Here is a 19,852-nt window from a genome sequence, read left to right as displayed (position 1 = left end):
TGAAAGAGTTGCCTGGTTGAATTCCGCAAGGTTAGAAAGTCGATAGGTGATAGAGTTCTGGCTATAAATTGTTCTGTCCTAAACCCGTACATTGAAGACCCAGGACGACAGCGATTGAGTAATTCTATGGCGTGATATACTATTTAGGGCGAAATAGATGGTTTAAGGATCGAAATGAAGAGCCAAAAACGAAAAACTACGGACTGTAAGTAGTGTGCCCTGCAGTGCTACAGTCAAATGTAGATGAGTGTCATGGTTGGGTTAGTGTTTTCTTCACTAAATATGCTCTCGTCAATTTCAAGGCTTAAATAAAAGCGCTTCAGGAAAATTTTCAAACAAGAATGACCCAGTTAGATATTTTTAATCAGTTCTGTCCGTAATTATTAGAAATATTATTTAGATTGACAGGGAGCATTTACTGTTGTGATTATCACTCATGTCATTATCTTGTCTGTCTGACGTTACAGCTTCAAAAACATCAAGAAAGGCAAAGAGAAACAAGGTATCATGTTAAAGAATACCATAAACTTACTTTTCATATTTCAAATTATCAGAAAGTATTGGCAAAATCCATTCTTAAGATGCAGACAAGCCTAAGGGTTTTAAGATTTGACATGGGAATGTCTCATTTCAGACAACTTGTAATTACACAATTTTGGTACAAGAGCTAAAGGTTGTTACCTTGATCTAACACTAAATTCTCATAACTAATTAGCAAGGAAATTTGTAACAGCCATAGGGGAGAATTAACAGTCCCATCTTAGGAATCAAAGGATTTTAAATTCTCCTTAATTTATTCCTGCTGCCATGTACTGGCATCAAAGGGTCAGGGAGATTGCAAAATTCTGGAACCTCGCATAAGTATAATTGACAATTATTCCATGAGCGCACATTGGATATGAGATGATAGATAGCCAACATGGTGCATAGTGCCAGGTTGGCTATAATCATCTCATATCCAACAAGCATGAGAGGAATAATTATTTTATTAAAAGCGTTAAATTAAGTTATTAAAGATTATTAAATTTCTTAGATGTGGCTAAATGTAATATAGGCTAAGTTAAACTTGAAACAATACTGGCCAGCGGTTTTCTCAAGGAGTTGATGTTTGGGGTGGCCCAGGGTTAGGGGCAGGGACTCCATGTGCTTACAGCCCTGCTTCGAATAGCAGGTCATTTTGGTGTTTGCTTCTCGCGATTATGCAATTAGTTTGTTGTTTTATGGCTCCCTTTTAATTTTAAGCTGATGCACACGCTTACCATATCTGCAGATTATGGTATATTGGCTCCTATACCATAAAGGCTAAGCCAATAAAAAGTCTTGAACTGTATTATCCAATGATCCAGTTTTTAATAATTTACAATAAATGTACTGTGGAAAAAATGGAGCCCCAATGTAATTAATGAACACTTATTATATTACTAATAATTAGGTTGATGAAGAGGAAGAGTATGTAGATGATGAGTCTCTCGATGACGGTATGTAAATTTCCTTTTACAGTGAAATTGTACATGCCTAAAATAACCATCTGAGTTTCACAACAGTCCAGTTAAACAAGTCTCTTTGGAAATTTAGAAGCTTTAGTCCACTGGGTTAGTTTGTTCAAAGCTGGGTTAAGATAACCCATGGTTAGTGTGAAATCTGATCTCAAATCTGAAAGCTTTAAAGGAAAATTCAGTGCAGTTATTTTCGTCTGCAATTTGGAGATTAGATGCTTTAAATAAAAAGAATAGAGTAAATTATCCCCAAAAGGCTACTTGGACAAAGGAACAAAGAAATTAAACCCTGATTAAAAAGTTTGACCTTGGGTTAGCACTAATCAGTCCCCAAACAACTGGCCCCAGAAGATTAATTTTTCATTTTAGGGTCTATGCTATATTATGTTGCTTAGTTGTTCCTTAGTGAAAACCAATTTGAAGAGAATCAGATGTTAGGAATTTATTGTGATGTTTTGGATACAGGCTGCAAACAAGTAGCAAGTGAATTACCAGCAGGTAGATACACCTGCTACCCGGCTCTAATTGAAATCCCTGATCTTGGTTAACTCATAACTTTCTTTGACCTGTGAGCTGCAAGGGTGACCAACATCTTATTTCTCCTTACAATATCAACCCTGAATTAAACATTCCAGGGGCGTAGCCAGGATTTTTCAAAGGGGGGGGGGTCACAGAGGCTACTTACCATTTACACTGCTTCTCTCCCACGTGTATCAGCAGGCTCAGTTGTATTATCGTGGCATGAAGGCCCATATCAGTGGCTTTTATGGCCGAGATATTGTCATGGTGTTTTTGCCACCTGAATATGGTAGGTTGTTTGCTCTAGAGAAGACCTACCAAGGGGGGTTCACGGGAACCCTAGGACCCCCCTGGCTACGCCCTTGCATTAAGGTAATGAGAATAAGGGACCTGATCAATGAGTAAAGATTGAGGCTCTTAATTGTTGAGCCAATTCTCCTTGTCAGCACTTAAGGAAATGTATAAAGAACAGTAAGGAGAAAATGCATATTGATGTTATGGTATTAAAAGCATCAACAAGTTTATGGAATACCCAATGGTGACGTGTAATGAATGGAATTTCAGGTGAGGTCGCACCAAAGTCGTCCTCTGCGGCAGTGAATGATCAGGCAAATGAAGTGAGTTTAGGAATAAAATATAATTGTTATTTGATATATAATCCTGACATGAATTTGAATACAGGACTGCTGATTGATGTTGTAAATTTGGTTGTTTATGAAAATCCTTAATGAATTCATTATAATTATGATTGTTACAAGGATGAGTTTGGAGCCAAAGATTATCGTAAGCTGATAGAACTTAAAGCAGATCATTCCTCTAGACCTCTATGGGTGGTGAGTAGAAAGTCATTTCTTGCATAACAGGTTTTTTTTAATTATCAGTCTTAAGTAACTATCGTTAGACAATCTAGAAATAATGAAAATATATTTCTTTACTACTGAACAATTTAAACAAACACTGTCAGTAACAATATTAGTAGAGGAACATTGCTCCCATCATTTAAAATCCATTTGGTCTCTCATGCGCTTCCTGGTCACCTTAAAGTCTTATTTTTTTCATTTTCACTCGTGACTTGATCATTGAATTTGCCAACAAAAAAAAAACAGCAAAACAAATCAACAAAACTAAAAGAAACTTTTTTTTTTTCTCCTATCAGGCTCCTGATGGCCATATTTTTCTGGAATCTTTCTCACCTGTGTACAAACATGCCCACGATTTCCTTATAGCCATTTCTGAGGTAGGTTGTGATAATTATACAATGAACTTTAAAGGCTTGATTGAAGTGCCCACTAGTTATTTGAAAATATTGTTGCCATACCACGATGGTAGTGTGGAAAGATTAGATTTTTATTTTATCGTGTATAGACCACTTTCATAAATGGCTGCTGGATTAATATTCTTTTGTTTAAATTTAAAATAGCCTTTCTGGCCTCGTTCTCCAGTACAAAATTCAAAAGAATACATTGTCTCAAGTGAGGCCAGAAAGGCTAATTTAAATTTAACCAAAAGAATATTAATCCGGCAGCCATTTATGAAAGTGGTCAATTATTATTATTTTTTTTTATCCACTTGACATCATTTAATAAATAAATATCATAATGGTAATTTAGTCCGTGAGATTTTCAATGATAAAATAATTTTTTTTCTCAAAACTGTTTGTATAAACAGCCGGTCTGCAGACCAGAACACATTCACGAATACAGGTAAATTCATTAAATTAAATTATTATAATTATCATTATTATTGTAATTAATTTTAATTAATATTAATTTATTAATTCAAATTATTGCATAAATTGTGATTTGCTCTTTATGGTATCATTTAGTTTAAAATGATTTAACCCAGTTTATGTATTTTTTGGCATTCCTTTCTTTTCATTGTGTTTTGATTTGTTATAAAATTAATAAACTATTCTCAAGAAAGAAAAATTGTGATCATCTTTGTTTTAGGTGTTTTGATATGATGTCTTTTTAATTGTGCATTCAAGATACTTAGGATAATATGAATCAATTTTTGTTACACTGTTTTTCTTAAAGGTTGACGGCGTATTCTCTCTACGCTGCTGTCTCTGTTGGTCTTCAGGTGAGGATTGTTGTCTTAAGACTTAAATGTACACTGTTTTGAACATGTACAGGTGAGGGACTCACATTTGTATAGATGTCCTGTTTTCTATCCTAGTGGGTAAATTAGAAAAGAACCAGTATAATTGTTGAACTTTGTAAAATTCCCTAGTTAATGAATTGGTGCTTAAATAAGGAATGTTTGTAAATTTGTTTGTATAGCATATTTGCTATCTTTTTTCTCACCTCCCTTTTCTCATTTGTTTGTTTTTTCTTGCGATGTCTTTTGTATCATGACCTATAATTTGTATTCATCTCAAATGAAAAACAATGTTCCTACCCTTTGCTCAAAAAGGTTACAATACATTTAACAGGTTACAAATAAAAGTTGAAAGTATATTTTTTGTAATCAGTGATTGACATCACTTCAAAATTCTCTATCATAATGACAGGAGAAACACTGACACTATTCTCTCTCTTTTTTAGACGAGTGATATCATTGAATATTTAAGACGACTCAGCAAAACTACCATCCCTGATGGAATAATCCAGTTTATAAAGGTAAACATGAGTGGCTGTATTCAACAAAAAATTCAATGAATAAGAGTGTACAGTGATGCAAACACAAATGTGTCAACATTTAATTCCTGGATAAATTTATTTATGATGATTTTGTAGTTTACCTCTTTTTATTGTTCAGCTCCTTTGTTTCCTTGTCTTCTTTGTTTGTGCCTTTAGTTGTGCACACTGAGCTATGGAAAAGTGAAGTTGGTGCTGAAACACAACAGATACTTTGTGGAGAGTAGCCATCCAGTAAGTAAATATTCTTAAAGACTGGAACCACTCCTCATGCAGAACAGTTGGTCAAGGGTATGATTAGAAAGTCCCAGCTCTGTCCCAATGATGATGTGTATGAAAGCATTGGTTCAAATATGGACTTACAATTTTGTGCCAAGAGTTTTGGAAGTTGCTCATTAGGGAGTTTAAGAAAACTACGACGGCAACGGCAACGGGAACGTCACCAAACAAAAGGTTTAATCAGCATAACAATGGCTGTGCACATGCGTTATAAATCTTTGTAGATTTCTTTGCGCTCTCTGCAAAACAGTAGCATGAAATGACCCAACTTTGCGTTGTCTGGAGAACGTGAATGACGATCACTGATTTTGAAATTTCTTTTTCTTATCTAAGGCTGTGTTCTAATTTCAGTTTTGAGATAGTTTTGACCGTGAGAAACAAACTAAATGACTTTAGAGTGTCGCGGGACTCGTAGGTAAAATATAAGTTTATTTTTTAAGCGACATTGTCCACAGCGTCACCGTCGTCCTTTTTTAAACTCCCTAATGTCTTGACCAAGCAACCTTGGATCTCCCCAGTATATGTGAAGGTGACACCTAGTTTCAAGGAGGAAGGGAAGGGGTGTTGAAGCTCACCCTCCCCTCCCCCTTAATTAAGATCATTTCAGGGGTGTACCCCCTTAATTTAGAGGCTTACCCTCTCTATTTTGATAATAATAGTAGTAATAGTAATTATGATAATATTTTTTATAATATTAATAAGATACATATTTTAAGAAGAGACCTCCGTCACTCTAGTTGGTTTTCAGGTGGGGCCTCCAAAGAATAAGTAAACTTAAAATCTAGAAAAAAAAAAAGCACTGTTGAAAATTAAAAAATTTTCTTATTTCAAGGATCTGCAGCTGATTTATTCTTAAACCATTAGCCCAAGTTTACTTGAGTTATAATTATTTGTTTTCAAATAGGAAGTCCTTCAGCATCTTCTCAGAGACTCACAGATTCAAGAATGTAGAAAACGAACAGATGAAGACATGGAACTGGGCACAGGAGAGGACCAGCTGGTTAAATCTACTGTGAGCGGAAAGTCGTCATTGAAGGTGGATAAAAAGAAACCAGAAAGGCACTTGTACCAAATGCTTGGCCCTTTAACTCCCAGGATGTAATTGTAAACTCTCCCCTCTAGTTTCTGCATATTTTCTTGTAAATTTAAAATAAGAATTTGGTTTAAGATCGAGATAACAACTATGAGATAAGTTTTAGTATTCTCATCACCTATTTGGTGGATAATGTATGGATATCATAGGAAAAAGTAGGGAGCTTTAGCATCGCGTTTACTGCAAACGGCAAACGGCTGCTAGCGGTTTGAGGTTTCCCGTTTGCCGTCGTTACCAAAATTGAATTTAGCATGGCGTTGACGTCTTTTGGCGGGAAAAGCCTACCTTTTAAGAGCCTACCTTTTAAGAGCCTTTTTATCTTCTTCAAGGTATTTTGAGATAAGGTCATTCATCCTTTCTCTACAAGCTTGCCCTGAGAGCACGACGGGTTTTTTGTCTTCCGAAAAAAAAGGGGAAAGTACCCTCGGAATTTCCTTATAATCAGCGGGACATTTTGGCCTTCGCTGAGCCACTTCGGTCGCCAGCATCACCTCTTGGCAAGTGTTTGGCTATCTAAAAGGCATTTTCTAGAAATGGAAGAAGGCATACATTGATACAGAACTCCATAACTGTGCTTCTTTAAATGCACATGTTTAGGAACTTCGAGCCGCCATTTTGTTTTCAAGTTCTTTCGCCACTCGGCTTTCTTCCATTTAAATCATGTCAAATACATTGCTTTTTTAATCACAAAAAACCGACATTTGGATTCAAAAATGGTAGAAAATTCTTACTAAAAGTGTCAAACGTAAGTTGGTTTCGTTAAGTGGCCAAGAAACCTTCCCGTAAGTCACTTACGGCTGGTGCGCCTTCTTCCCGTCGAAACTGGAACCGCAAACTGCAAACGTGACGGCAAAGCGGTGGTCACGTGACCTCAGGTTCGCCGTTTGCCGTAAACGTGATGCTAAAGTTCCCTAGTTACTCGCTAATCACTTCTGGGAGTTTAAAGGTTTAGTTAGCAAGGTAGAATTGTAACCGTTTTGATGTATCTTGGTATTTCAAGGCATACTGGTATATTGAAAAGACTTTTTGGCCTTGTTAAAATAGCTTCTGATTTTAGAAACGAGCATCCAGTTATAGATGCTAATGTCTAATTTTAGACACTAGTGTTCAATTCTAGGCACTAGTGTCTGATTTTAGACACAAGTCTCGCATGTTAGACATGAGAGTCTGCTTTTTGACCCTAGTGTCTGATTTTAATCTTCCAAATGCCAATAATTAATAATTTTTGTGGGTACAATAATTATTCTTTTCTAGCAAATAGTGTCACACTGCAAATATTGATAGGTATGTTTTGGTTTACATTGTATTTGTAGAGGGTGTGTACAATTATTCTGCCATTTAGATGTTATAAGCTACTAACACCTTCATTCCCATCTACTTACTTTTCTGATTTAAAACAGTTGAATAAACCACAAGAATCTAATGGAGACTCATCACAAGCAACAGAACAGGTGATTAATGTTCCTTGAAAATATGAAAAATGACAAGATGACCTTTTGCTTTTGCACATAACTTTTCAACTGGTTCTCTTGTAGTTTATAACATATAAAATATCATGATCAAAGAAAATTTACCCAAATTCCTCAGGATCAGACTACAGAAGGGACGTCCATTCCAACGGACATTTCAGATTATATTGAGAGAATAGATCAGGATGAAGACGAAGAAGAGGTTGGTAAAGAACCTTATGTTTGTTTTTGTTTGAGGAAAAGAAACTTTGAAAACCTGCTTGGGTGACCTCAAGGGTATATCAATTTTTTTATTGCTCACTGCAAGTTTTGTTTTTTTTGTTAACCTGATTGTTGTGCCATCTCTTTCTATAGAGTCAAACGTACTCTTTTGAAGTGGCTCAAGAACACATTGAAACATTGCAGAGAAAGTAAGCATTTTTCACCTTAAAATCCGTACAGGTTTATCTCTGTGGAGGGCCAAACCTACTCCTAATGTCTCTAACTTCAAAAACTTCTGCCTCTCTGCCCTCCAAACTTTATTGACAACTGCATGCAAGTTAATTTTTGCAGAAAAACTGGCTCATTTCGGCAGTGAAGTTACTCTGTAATGGTACCCCTCCTGAGTTGAATACTTGTCTACTTTAGCTCTCTCCCCCATCCCATCTTGCCATAACACTGAGACCTGGCGAGGACTCGACCCAGGCCTCTCCTTCTGGAGCCTTGCACGTGAACTAACAGGCCACTCTGTCTTCCATACAGAAACCTGTAGATCCAGCTAAAGAAAACTCTTTCCATTTCCCCGAGAAGAAGCTCCTAACTATAATGTGTAATCATTTCGTAAACTGTCTCTTTTCAGGTGCATTGAACTGGACTATCCTTTACTGGCAGAATATGACTTTAAAAATGACGCTGTCAATCCTGATCTGAAGTAGGTGACACTATCAATTCAGGGTTTATATATATCTTATTAACCAAGCGCGAGGGCCGCACTGGGAGAATATCGGCCCGAGGTCTTGACAGAACGGAACGAGCGCAGCGAGGTCCGTACAAAAAAGACCGAGGGCCGATATTCTTCCAGTACGGTCTCGAGCAAACTTGGTTAATAAGAGATTTATTATACGACTGAACTTCAAAGGGACACAAGTGCGGTATCATTCGGGACCATTCGGGACAGTGCCCGGTCCAATACTGAGAGAATATTGACCGGATATGCATTTTGATTGGTTGGTTTTAGTTATTGGCCCTCTGACTGCCCGAGTCGTGTAATAATGTAAAGTACAGCTTTGCGGGATTCTTTGCATAGAATTCAGGTCGGAGGATTTTAGTTGTGTCACGATAAATGTGCCTTATTCTTGCAAAGGCTCTGCAATATTCTTATGATCCCGTCATTGGCAGTTAATTAGCAGCCATTTTTATATAGTCCCCCTTTATACATGCTGGGGACTACTAATCCCATCTCCGTTCCCACTGAAAACCATGTGATCCCTCCCCGAAAAATCTTCTCCTCTCCCCTCCCCCCCCCGTGATAAATAATGATGATCGTTAAGCGTCAAATGGCTCCCAATTTCTAGAATAAACGCTGCAGTTGTGTGGCTAGTTTTGAACCATCCATCGGTAAATTGACAACTACAGTATAAACAAGTTTCATTAAATTGAAGTATTTTGAACTTTTTCTCTGACAGCATAGACCTCAAGCCAACTACAGTTTTAAGGCCATATCAGGTATGGTGACTTTTATTTGTTTCATTTGCTCTACCTGTGCATGTCTGAATTGTTGAGATCGTTTGCAAAGTCGTAGTTGACACTTTTGTTCCCTCATAACACAGGATACTTTACGGAGTACACCAACACCTTTGCTGCTATTTCCACAACACTCCTTTGTATTTTAAGTCACTGTACTCATTTGTGTACCCTGGCTAATTAGAATCACTTTATTTCACCGCGTGTCTCCGATGTAGTTTTTCATCTCCCCCTTTTTCGTCCTTACTTCCAGTGCCAATATTATTGATATATTGTACTAGTCGTTCAGGTCTTGTTCCTCTGGTATCCAATCCTCCTCCATCTGAGACGGTCATAGTGTCGTTAGTAATACCGGTGTCTTTTTTTTTTTCTTTTTTTTTTTTCTCGTTAGGAAAAAAGCCTTCGGAAGATGTTTGGTAACGGAAGAGCCAGATCTGGTGTCATTGTTCTACCATGTGGTGAGGTTCAAAGTATATTAAAAACACTGCCAAAGAAAGACATTGAGGCTAACCGCCTCCCGGTTAGCTCAATGGATAGAGCGCTGGACTGTGGTGCGGGAGGTCGAGGGTTCGAGCCCCGGCCGGACCAACACTCAAGGTCTTAAAATAATTGAGAAGAATTTGCTACCTTTCTATAACATCAAGAAATGGTTAGATATTTTAGTCTTCTCGGATAGGGACGAATAAATGGAGGTCCCGTCTCCTGCAGGGTTGGGACAGGTGACGTTAATTTCCCACACACGAGATTACTGTGTGATGTATGTCCTCCCATGGGGTGGGATGGGTGGGTTAGGACAGCAGGTCCATATCAGCTATTACAGCTGCCAATTAATCAACCTGCTTAAACAAATAAATAAACTTCAACTTCAACAGCAAGTTGTATGACAGAGGCGCAGTGCTTCTTCGTTTCACGACGTTCTTGTTTGTATAAACAGGAGCTGGGAAAACCCTTGTAGGAGTAACGGCTGCATGTACAGTGAGAAAACGATGCCTTGTACTTTGTACCTCAGGTATGTACAGTGAGAAAACGATGCCTTGTACTTTGTACTTCAGGTAAGTGCTGCGCTAGTTCACATTCCCTATTCAATACTCTAGCGCCAATTACATAATTTGCTCGCAGACCTATTAATTCTCTGATTATCGTCCAGAGCATATTAGGTGAAATAACAACTGCTTGAGATTCTACGAACACGAACGTGATATGAGAGAGCCGGCTCTGCGCTTTATTTCTCGCTCTCTCGGTGCTTATTCCCTTGCATCTGCTAAGCGCTTTTTCTCTCGTGCTCTTTCCGAGCTACCTCGCTTGACTAAGCAAATTTGTGGTCAAAAGAAGTGGCCAGTTTTTGATCGGCTAGATTCCTTTACGTGTTTTTTTGAGATCTTTTTTTTTTTTTAAAAGAGGTTTTGAGGAGGAGAGGGGAATATGCTACCTTTCTGTAATATCAAGAAATGGATAGACCTTTTAGTCTTCTCGGATAAGGACGAATAAACCGTTGGTCCCGTCTTCTGCATCTATTAATTAGTTAATTCAGTGGTTAGGCAGGGGACGTTAAAGAACACCCACTCACGAGATTACTGTGAAGTAGTCTGGCCTTTTTACTGGGCCCGCAGTAATTGGCGTAAGCTGTTGCGGAGTCCCTGCCTGTCGGCGAAGCTAATAAATTTAAAATTTAAAAAATTAAAAATTAAATAAAATTAAATATTCACAACCTCTGAATCTCCAGTGTTCTCTGTCACTATTGTACGTAGTAAATGATATATTTCTTCATTTCCTTGAAGGTGTCGCAGTAGAACAATGGAGAACACAGGTTTGGCTCGTTATATGATAACACTAGTATGAGAATTAGCACTCATAACAATTCAGGCACAGAGGTCTAACGGTGCAATAGTATTATCCTTGTGAACGAGACATTTACTCCGAGAAAAAACCCTTCATTATGGCTCAAGACGGCCTCTTAAACCTTGGGGCCATTCCTGTAACATCTTTAATTCCCGTTATGTTCTAGGCATCTCGCCCCTCGTATTCACTGTTTCTCCATTTGTTATTTTTTTTTTTCGCTCTAGTTCAAGATGTGGTCAACCATTGATGATCGTACAATCTGCCGTTTTACCTCAGACGCCAAAGATAAACCTGTCAGTACGTATCTGCTATGATTGGAGAGGTTTTACAAGTAGGAAATGACTTGGCTTCTACCCACAAGTGTCATAACTGACACTAAAAGTGAAGACGTATACCCCTCTATAAACATATGTACCTAACTCTCACACTTTATTTCTTAACAGATTGTAATATTGCAATATCTACGTATTCTATGGTGTCGTTCACGGGGAAAAGATCTTGGGAAGCTGGGGAGGTTAGTATCGTTTCGATATGGCTTGTAAAGGTCTGTGGGTAAGGCGTTCTCTCTGGTATCTCTGCTTTCATTTTCGAACCAAGGTGCGTCGCCTCCTCTAACGTCGACGTCGGCCAGCTATACGTTACGCGAAGAGCGTTTTGCCCAACGATTACTGCGAAGGAGGCAGGTTTATAAACAGCTGTTTTTTTTTTTTTCCTTTGGCAGGTCATGAATTTCATGCAAACACAAGAATGGGGATTAATGATTTTAGACGGTGAGTGTTCCACATTTCCGAATATCCTCCGTGATGCAAGACAAAAACCTGTCATGCCTTGAATAACCCTCGTTTCCTGTTTTTTTGGACGGCTCTCTTAGGTCTGTTTTAGGATTCATGACATTCTATCTAAAAGTGTTCAGTGAAGAATGCATTTTAAATCGAGTGTCGTAAGCTAAAACGACTAGTGGGATTATGGGGAATCCAAAGAAGCCATCGTCTGAGAACTCAAATTCCGACAAAACAAGCAAAATACCTAAATAAAAAAGCGCGCGAAGACGACAGCGGTCAACTCGTGATTGGTTTCAGTCTCACACCTGATTGGCTGAGAGGTTGGCAAAAGTTTTTTTGGACCAATTACGGAGCATAACGAAGGGAATTGGGAAACCAATGAAATCGTTCATTACTTTCAACACTCAATAGACGATTCCTCTAGAATGGTTACGCAATTACAATTATTATAAAGTCTTTCTTTACGTATCCATTTTTCCTTTTTGTGCTCTCCTAAGAGGTACACACCATTCCCGCCAAGCAGTTCAGAAGAGTTTTGACAGGTATGGTTGAAACATTGCCACAAATTCTGTATTAAACAACTACACTTCAACAGACAAGTTTATGCAAGAGCTAGGTAATGGCCTAACCGTTAAAATCTTGACCTGTGTTTCCCAATAGTTGTTCAAGCGCATTGTAAACTGGGACTCACAGCAACTCTGGTGCGAGAAGACGATAAGATTCAGGTTTGTATTTGCCCAAGACCCTCCGCTATTCTCGTTTCCAGTCTTCTCACTGGAACATAAGTTAAGAGATTTAGTAACGTAATGAATAGAGAGGCTGTTTTCAGGCGTGATTTTTGGATGCGCTGATTATCGTTGTGTCCAAGAATAATTGAGATCTTTCTTCTCTAATCCTCTCTGTAGGATTTGAACTTCCTCATTGGACCCAAACTTTATGAGGCCAACTGGATGGAACTACAGAACAATGGATTTATTGCACGAGTACAGTGTGCGGAGGTATCTGTTTTTCCTGCTGCTGTGCTTTTACCTGTAAATTTATTCAGGTCCTTTATGGTAAGCGAGGTTGGTGGGGTGGTGAGAACGCTCGCCTCCCACCACAGTGGCCTGGGTTCGATAACCGGACCTGGCGTCACAAGGGGGTCGAGTTTGTTGTTGGGTCTCGTCCTTGCTCCGAAGGTTTTTCTCCAGGTCCTTCGGTTTCCCTCCGGGTCCTCCGGTTTCCCTGCGAGTCCTCCGGTTTCCCTGCGGGTCCTTCGATTTCCCTTCAGGTCCTCCGGTTTCCCTTAGGGTCTTCCAGTTTCCCTCCGGGTCCTCCAGTTTTCCTTCGAGTCCCTCGGTTTCCCTCCCTCCGCAAATTGGACAAGAAGAGCCACCTCCTGGAATGTCGACTGCTTAATCTCCGTTATTGTTAATGTTATTATTAAGATTCATAATATATAGATTTAGCCAAGCCTAAAAGCGAGCTCCCAAGTTCGTAATATTAATGATAACATAAAAGATGTGCATTTGCCAAGACTCGTCCGAGACACCCCTTCCTTCGTTTTGATAGTCTCCCCTACCATACCCGTGCAATCTGAAGGCATGTACGTACGTACGTACGCTTGGTGAGTCACATGACAACCAAACGAAAGGAGGTTGACCATATTCCATGGGTATGGGGCTCTGCCCTACGCGCGCATCGCGCGCGTGGGAGCCCCGCTATGATTATTATCAATACTATCATAAATTTTTTTTATTTTTAATTTTTTTTAATTGAAAAATCAAGATCCAAGATCCAGAAGACGGCAGCTAGACTTTGTTGACTCGGATTTACAGATCTAAAATATTAGTGCCTGCCCGAATTAATCCTTGTTCTTTTAGGAATACGAGGTTTTTTCCTTCTTAACTTGTTTCTTTTAATACTAGAGACGGATAGTTTTCTTTTGTCTTAAAACACCCTTTTTATTATTATTATTATTATTATTATTATTATTATTATTACTATTATTAAAATTAAATTTACAATGATTTTAACACTATTTGTGTAATCAGGTATGGTGCCCAATGACACCCGAGTTTTATCGAGAGTACCTCAATATAAGGACAAGAAAGAGGAAGGTATGAAAGTGGAAAAGTGGCTGTGCTGATTTGAATGAATTGTATCGTTTTCAAAACGTCCATAGGATGCACTTATGTTCTGAATCCATCTCGTTCAAAAGTAAGGCCAGTAAAGTGGTAGGTTATTGGTCCCGAAAGCTGCTTCGATTGTGTGTATTTAACATATGTAATTTTTCCAATCTTGTTGACGGGTTCACGATTTCTTCCGCGCAAGTTACATGGAGAGATCTTCCTCTCAGTGTTAATTGCTCAATACCCGAATGCTTGATGCTAATTTGTTTGCTTCGCGTCTAGTTGTTAACCCTTTCAACCCTATCATCAGTGTGCGTGTTCTTTACACTGATCGGTAAACATTTCCTAAGTTGTTGACAAGGAGGATTTGTCTAACAATCAATTCCTTTTTTCGGTTGGTGATCACTTCCTCTACTGTCATTATTAATTTTTAAGGAGAAATTAAATACTAATCACTCTTCGGGGGCTGAAGGGTTTTACTCAACTGTCATTTTTTTAAAGGTAATTTTGGTTTTATGAACTAAGTTGAAATTGTAAATTGGCCACCATCAGAGTGGCCAATTTACGTTTCGAGCTGACGTTTCGAGCGTTAGCTCTTCGACATTCGTTCTGACAAAGGGTTAACGCTCGAAACGTCAGCTTTTTAACTCTTTACGGTGGCCAATTTACAATTTCAACTTAGAAACTTCCCCCCTTAATTCATTCGTCTTTTTTTTTTCAGTTATTGTATGTCATGAATCCAAACAAGTTCCGGTCTTGTGAGGTAGGATAAGATTATGGTGAATAATACACTATGGTGAATAATACACTATGGTGAAATCCAACTTATTTTCTCCGCTTTTCAAGAAAGTGAAAATAAAAACAACCTTGGCTTGTCAAGCTTGAGTTTGTTAGCACAACGAAGAAACTTCTAAGTCGCTTCTTTGGGGAAGAGTATTGACTCAAAGGGCGAGAAATATAAAGTTCCAGCTGCGTGGCCGATAGAAAAATATCCTCTTAAAATAGCATTCTTTTCCGACCCCTTTATTTTTATGTTATCCTTTTGATATTTAAACTTTTTTCTTTCTTTCCCCTTCGCAGTTTCTGATTCGTTTTCACGAAAGGTGAGCTTAAGACTTGGATCAAAAGTGAATATTCTTGTCATGCCAAGAATAGTTAGCCTGAATTATAAGTTTTTTCCGTGATTGGTTGATGTATTTTGTACCTCTTACTCTTAGACGGAACGATAAAGTTATTGTTTTCTCCGACAACGTGTTTGCGCTCAAGAAATACGCCGAGAAACTTAAAAAGTGAGTATTGTAATGACAGATGGGTACATTATACCTTTCTAGCGCCCTTATAGGGGTGGTGCAAGACGAAGAGAACATTAGATTGACATGTAGGCTGGCAGGCAGACAGACAGAATACCCACGGGCAGGGCGCAAGGCAAAACAAAATCAATCGAGGTCTTTAGTTTCTGTTGCGTCGATGGAAAGTTTAATAATTGGTCGGCTATCTCTGAACTATTAGTTGATAAGTATAGAAAATCAGCCGTACGGTTATGAATTAAAAAGAATGACCTTAGGAGAGTTAAATTTCCGCATTAGATCAAGTTGGACGTAGGGTGAACGCTCGAAACGTCAGCTCGTCAAAATTTCGCCACGGCATTTAACACGCTCTATCAGCTTATGTTATCTTGTTGGGTTCCTCTTTCCCTTATTTCAGGCCGTTTATCTATGGACCAACTCACCAGGGAGAACGGATGCAAATCCTACAGAACTTTCAACATAATCCTTTGGTGAACACAATTTTTATATCCAAGGTAAGAAGAATTTGATTTTACGATTTTTACGAATGAAAATTTGAAAATTTATTTTTCTCCGTGTCCCTGAATTTGAAAATGTAATGTGAAATAGAAACCTCCCGGCACCTCTGACAAACAGACTTGGATACTTCTTCAATCACTTCTAGCATTTTTTTCCTAATTTCCCATATTTTCCATTAGCGATCCTTCGCTAAAGTCCTTGGCAAACGTTTGCCCAAATCGGCCACCGTTACGATTACAAAAGCAGACGTTTCGAGCGTTAAGCCCTTCGTCGGAGCGAATGACGAAGGGCTAACGCTCGAAACGTCAGCTTTTGTAATCGTTACGGTGGCCGATTTACCATTTCAACTTTGTTGATATATCCAAATTGTTTTGTTACCCCCACCGACGCAGCCCCAAACAGTTTCTTTAGAAACTATCAGCCTTCATTCGTTTGCCCAAATCGCCGTTTTCGCTCTTACCTTCATTTCTGGTCATAACTGAGGTTTGTTTCTTAGAGATAAATAAAACTGGATTGTATCTCGTCTTTTCCAGGTTGGAGATAACTCCTTCGATCTCCCCGAGGCAAATGTGTTAATTCAGGTATACTTACCTTCAACATTGTTGTGGAACCCTGGCAGGTTCAATTCGAGGGGCTGAAACTCTATTTCTCAAGATAAAATGACATTTGAAACTGTGATTTCTCTTCTTTTTAGATTTCTTCGCATGGTGGTTCAAGGAGGCAGGTAAGGGACCAGGACTTTTTTTTTTCTTTTATTTTTTTATTTTTTTTGGGGGGGGGAGTCCTTTATGATTTCATGGGGAATATATAGAGGATCAGTCGTCGCCAACAGCGTATGGTTATAGAGGGGGGGGACTATAGTAAACGGATACAAATGAGGGGGAATCATCATAAGAATATTGCAGAACCTTGACACACACGCACACCCACACACACACACACACGCACGCACACACACACACACACACACACACACGCACACACGCACGCACACACACACACGCACACACTATAAAACCTCCACCCCTTTGTGGAATACTGTTAAGGTCGAGTGAGTCGCTCAGTTATATCTGTCTGCAACATCATTTTTGTGATGTTTTTTAACAGGAAGCTCAACGTCTCGGAAGAATTCTCCGGGCAAAGAAAGGTATTTGTGAGTTTGTATCTCGCACACTTAATCTCTTGGTTTTTAGCCTTTGCCTTACATGGTCTTGTGATATCAACTTAAAGAATTTGTTGAACGACATGCCCCTTTTTCCGTGTAGTATCTACGTTTCGGGAAAGCAGTTTATAGTTACGCCTATGAACTGAAGACCGCTTTTCAATTGTATGGTATAAATCAGTGTTTTCACCGAGGCAAATCAGTGCAGCGGAAAATCACAGAGCCTCGTAAGGCAAAATTAAACCAGATCCTAGATCAGGAGCCCATCGATAAGAGTCTGTCTCCCATTTTAAGCCCTTGGTGTCAACCCTTTCCCGATTATAACAAGATAAATTGGTTTTATCAACTGAGTTGATATTGTAAATTGGCCACCGTAAAGAGTTTCAAAGCTGACGTTTCGGTCGTTATCTCTTCGTCAGAACGAATCCCGACTAAGATCTATTCTAAAAAGCCTCCCAGAGGACGTTTCGAATACTAAGACCCAATCAATGTCAAACCTATAGTTTTACGTCAAACATCCGCTGTCGTACATCGGGCAGCGGAAATCCTTTTTTAGTGATTCGCAGTTGACTCGTAGCCTGTGTACTACCGCCTCCTACCCTACCCTACCCGATTTTGTTTTGGAGGGTAGGGGGCGGCTGTACACGGGCCCTTGACTCGAGGAAATATGATACTTTTTGCGGTTAAAGGGCGTTCTAAAAGTAAATCTACTCGGAAAAGGGTCACTCAAGGAATCAGTGGAGATAGAGGCTCCCGTCGATGAGCTCCTGCCCAGATTCAGATTCTCGTACTCAATAAAAAATTGCGCCATCCAGCATTGACACGTTTTTCTCCCCTTTCTCTTTTTCGCAGACATGGCAGCTGAAGAGTACAACGCATTCTTTTACACCCTTGTATCTACGGTAACTAATTTGTTTGACGATGCCTCATGAGATAAACACACGCTTTCTGATGGCACGAAATGAAACTCTTTTTATGTTGAAAGGACTGAAACTTTTTAGAATTCCGTAAGCCCCATTTTGTTTCACTCGTAAACTTCAATGGTCAGCGGTAGTCATGGCGCGACGGTCGTGAAGCGCTCACTGCGCATGGTCAGCCGTTTCTGAGCCATGTCCAACGTTCGGTGTGTTTGGACGTGAGTAAGGAACCTGGGTCAAGCACATGAAAGTGAGGCTTGCTTATAAACTTCCCAAGAAAAAATGTTACAAGAAAAATTCACGGTTTTCTTATTGCTGACTTTTTCTCTAAGTTGTAGCGATGTAAGACAATTACCGAAAGAAAATTTACAGCGAGAAAACTGACCCAAGACGAAACTCCCTTCTAATTACACCACCGAACTGCCAGCTGCCTAATTGTACAGTTTATACGATCTAGATGAAACAGAACGTAAATCTTACCTTCAAGAAAATGGTTACAGCAAAGGTGTCGAACCTGATTTTGTTAAACGGAATTAAATGCTTAAACTCCTCTGTTGATCTCACAGGACACTGAAGAAATGTTTTATTCCGCAAAGCGTCAGCGCTTTTTGGTAAATCAAGGGTATAGCTTTAAGGTAAGCCCATTCTCAGCGCGACATATTTAAGCAGTAAAACCGCATTGACAATAAACTAGTGATATCTGACCCCAGTGAGTATTACCCCAGAAACTTTTCCAGGACACTTGTTAATAAAATTTTGCTTAAAAATAAATCTCCATGACCCCTTTTTAGTGTCAGTGTCAAATGTCCCCGTGAAGTCATCCAAAATATTTTAAAAAGTTTCGTCATGGGCACTCTTTTTGCTCAAAATCTAGTGAGTCAGTTTGTGGTGAGGCGATGTTGTCAAGGAAAGACTTGTCATGTTTTGTTTTTCCGCACTCAACGAGAGCAGATGAGTCATGACTGAGACAAGCGTAACTTGTTCTTGAGACTAGAACTCATTCAAATCATAATCTTCCGCTGCCTGATAAACTTTGTTGAAGAACATGAAAGGCTAAAAAACAAAGTCCTCAAGAAGTGTCTCATTGGAAATATTTTCATATCATTCCGTGTAAACCGACAACGAAAGCTTTGCGAGTGAAACGTCGTCAAGGAATAGTTGTCCTTAGAAACTTGGTACTTTACAGGAGTCTGTACAATCAAGAGCCAATTTGTCGTAATTTTAAGAAATAGCCTAGATACTAAGCGCGCTGATTGCTCAAACACTTGACGTTTATTGTACTGATACACTTATAACTATTTTATGAAAGTTATAGACCATATTCCATATAGATTTGTCCTCTTAATAACCCACGAGGAATGTTAGTCGAACCTCGAAAAGTTTGTTAAGAAGTTGCTTGAATAGCACCTGGTCTCGTACCCAGACCTTCCACGGCCGAGCCACAGCTAGTCACGGTAGATCAGGATACGTCATTAGGCCCACACCGCTTTCAACTTCTTAACTTAATTTTATATGGGTCTTTTCCAATAATTTTTTTTTTGTAAGAAACAGACAACTTTTTTTGAGAGACATGTTTCGGCATGCTTATGCCATCTTCAATCAATGAGTAACAGAACGTGAGTAATTATATAACAGACAAGTAGATGAATAAAATATTTACAGTATGATGTAATACAAAAGCGGGTACTAATTACAACGTTACACCAAACATCAAAGGAGTGAACTAAAACGCTAGAAAAGTATTATAATGCTGTAATTGTTTGTTAAGTTCAGGTTTGATCTTATTTATATAAAAAGCTTCTTTGAGTTTTAAATCAATTGAGTTGTTAGCAGAATCCAGAATACTAAAGCAAGAAAGGGAGTATTTGTTCTTACAAGAAGGAGATATGTTAAAATGCTTAAAAATATACGAGTTTTTATCGCTTTTCGTGTGCTCCTTTATCCTAGTAGAGAAGTGGCGACTAGTTTCGCCAATATAACGGAATTACATCCCGCACAAGAAAATTGATAAACTACCAT

General features: G+C 38.8%; 1 protein-coding gene across 1 annotated transcript in view; it reads left to right on the top strand.

Annotated features, from left to right (window-relative positions):
• The first annotated feature begins 29 nt into the window (after window positions 1-29).
• LOC111325945 (general transcription and DNA repair factor IIH helicase/translocase subunit XPB-like) overlaps window positions 30-19,852 on the top strand; it is a 25,702-nt gene continuing 5,879 nt past the window's right edge. The window contains exons 1-35 of the mRNA XM_022929866.2: window positions 30-205; window positions 468-502; window positions 1,433-1,478; window positions 2,580-2,632; window positions 2,774-2,848; window positions 3,172-3,252; window positions 3,684-3,718; window positions 4,052-4,097; window positions 4,562-4,636; window positions 4,814-4,888; window positions 5,838-5,969; window positions 7,427-7,477; window positions 7,614-7,697; window positions 7,850-7,905; window positions 8,334-8,405; window positions 9,160-9,199; window positions 9,609-9,675; window positions 10,152-10,226; window positions 10,996-11,024; window positions 11,281-11,353; window positions 11,500-11,570; window positions 11,778-11,826; window positions 12,336-12,380; window positions 12,499-12,563; window positions 12,744-12,836; window positions 13,872-13,937; window positions 14,671-14,712; window positions 15,030-15,052; window positions 15,167-15,238; window positions 15,654-15,750; window positions 16,288-16,335; window positions 16,449-16,478; window positions 16,862-16,901; window positions 17,769-17,818; window positions 18,400-18,468. Coding sequence (XP_022785601.2) covers window positions 175-205; window positions 468-502; window positions 1,433-1,478; window positions 2,580-2,632; window positions 2,774-2,848; window positions 3,172-3,252; window positions 3,684-3,718; window positions 4,052-4,097; window positions 4,562-4,636; window positions 4,814-4,888; window positions 5,838-5,969; window positions 7,427-7,477; window positions 7,614-7,697; window positions 7,850-7,905; window positions 8,334-8,405; window positions 9,160-9,199; window positions 9,609-9,675; window positions 10,152-10,226; window positions 10,996-11,024; window positions 11,281-11,353; window positions 11,500-11,570; window positions 11,778-11,826; window positions 12,336-12,380; window positions 12,499-12,563; window positions 12,744-12,836; window positions 13,872-13,937; window positions 14,671-14,712; window positions 15,030-15,052; window positions 15,167-15,238; window positions 15,654-15,750; window positions 16,288-16,335; window positions 16,449-16,478; window positions 16,862-16,901; window positions 17,769-17,818; window positions 18,400-18,468 — 2,091 coding nt within the window. The 5' untranslated portion in view covers window positions 30-174. The remainder of the gene's footprint in view (window positions 206-467; window positions 503-1,432; window positions 1,479-2,579; window positions 2,633-2,773; window positions 2,849-3,171; window positions 3,253-3,683; window positions 3,719-4,051; window positions 4,098-4,561; window positions 4,637-4,813; window positions 4,889-5,837; window positions 5,970-7,426; window positions 7,478-7,613; window positions 7,698-7,849; window positions 7,906-8,333; window positions 8,406-9,159; window positions 9,200-9,608; window positions 9,676-10,151; window positions 10,227-10,995; window positions 11,025-11,280; window positions 11,354-11,499; window positions 11,571-11,777; window positions 11,827-12,335; window positions 12,381-12,498; window positions 12,564-12,743; window positions 12,837-13,871; window positions 13,938-14,670; window positions 14,713-15,029; window positions 15,053-15,166; window positions 15,239-15,653; window positions 15,751-16,287; window positions 16,336-16,448; window positions 16,479-16,861; window positions 16,902-17,768; window positions 17,819-18,399; window positions 18,469-19,852) is intronic.

The sequence above is a fragment of the Stylophora pistillata genome, chromosome 12 (assembly GCF_964205215.1).
Source record: "Stylophora pistillata chromosome 12, jaStyPist1.2, whole genome shotgun sequence".
Lineage (NCBI taxonomy): Eukaryota > Metazoa > Cnidaria > Anthozoa > Scleractinia > Pocilloporidae > Stylophora > Stylophora pistillata.
Note: the sequence above shows the minus strand (reverse complement) of the source record. Positions and strands in the feature narration are given on the sequence as shown.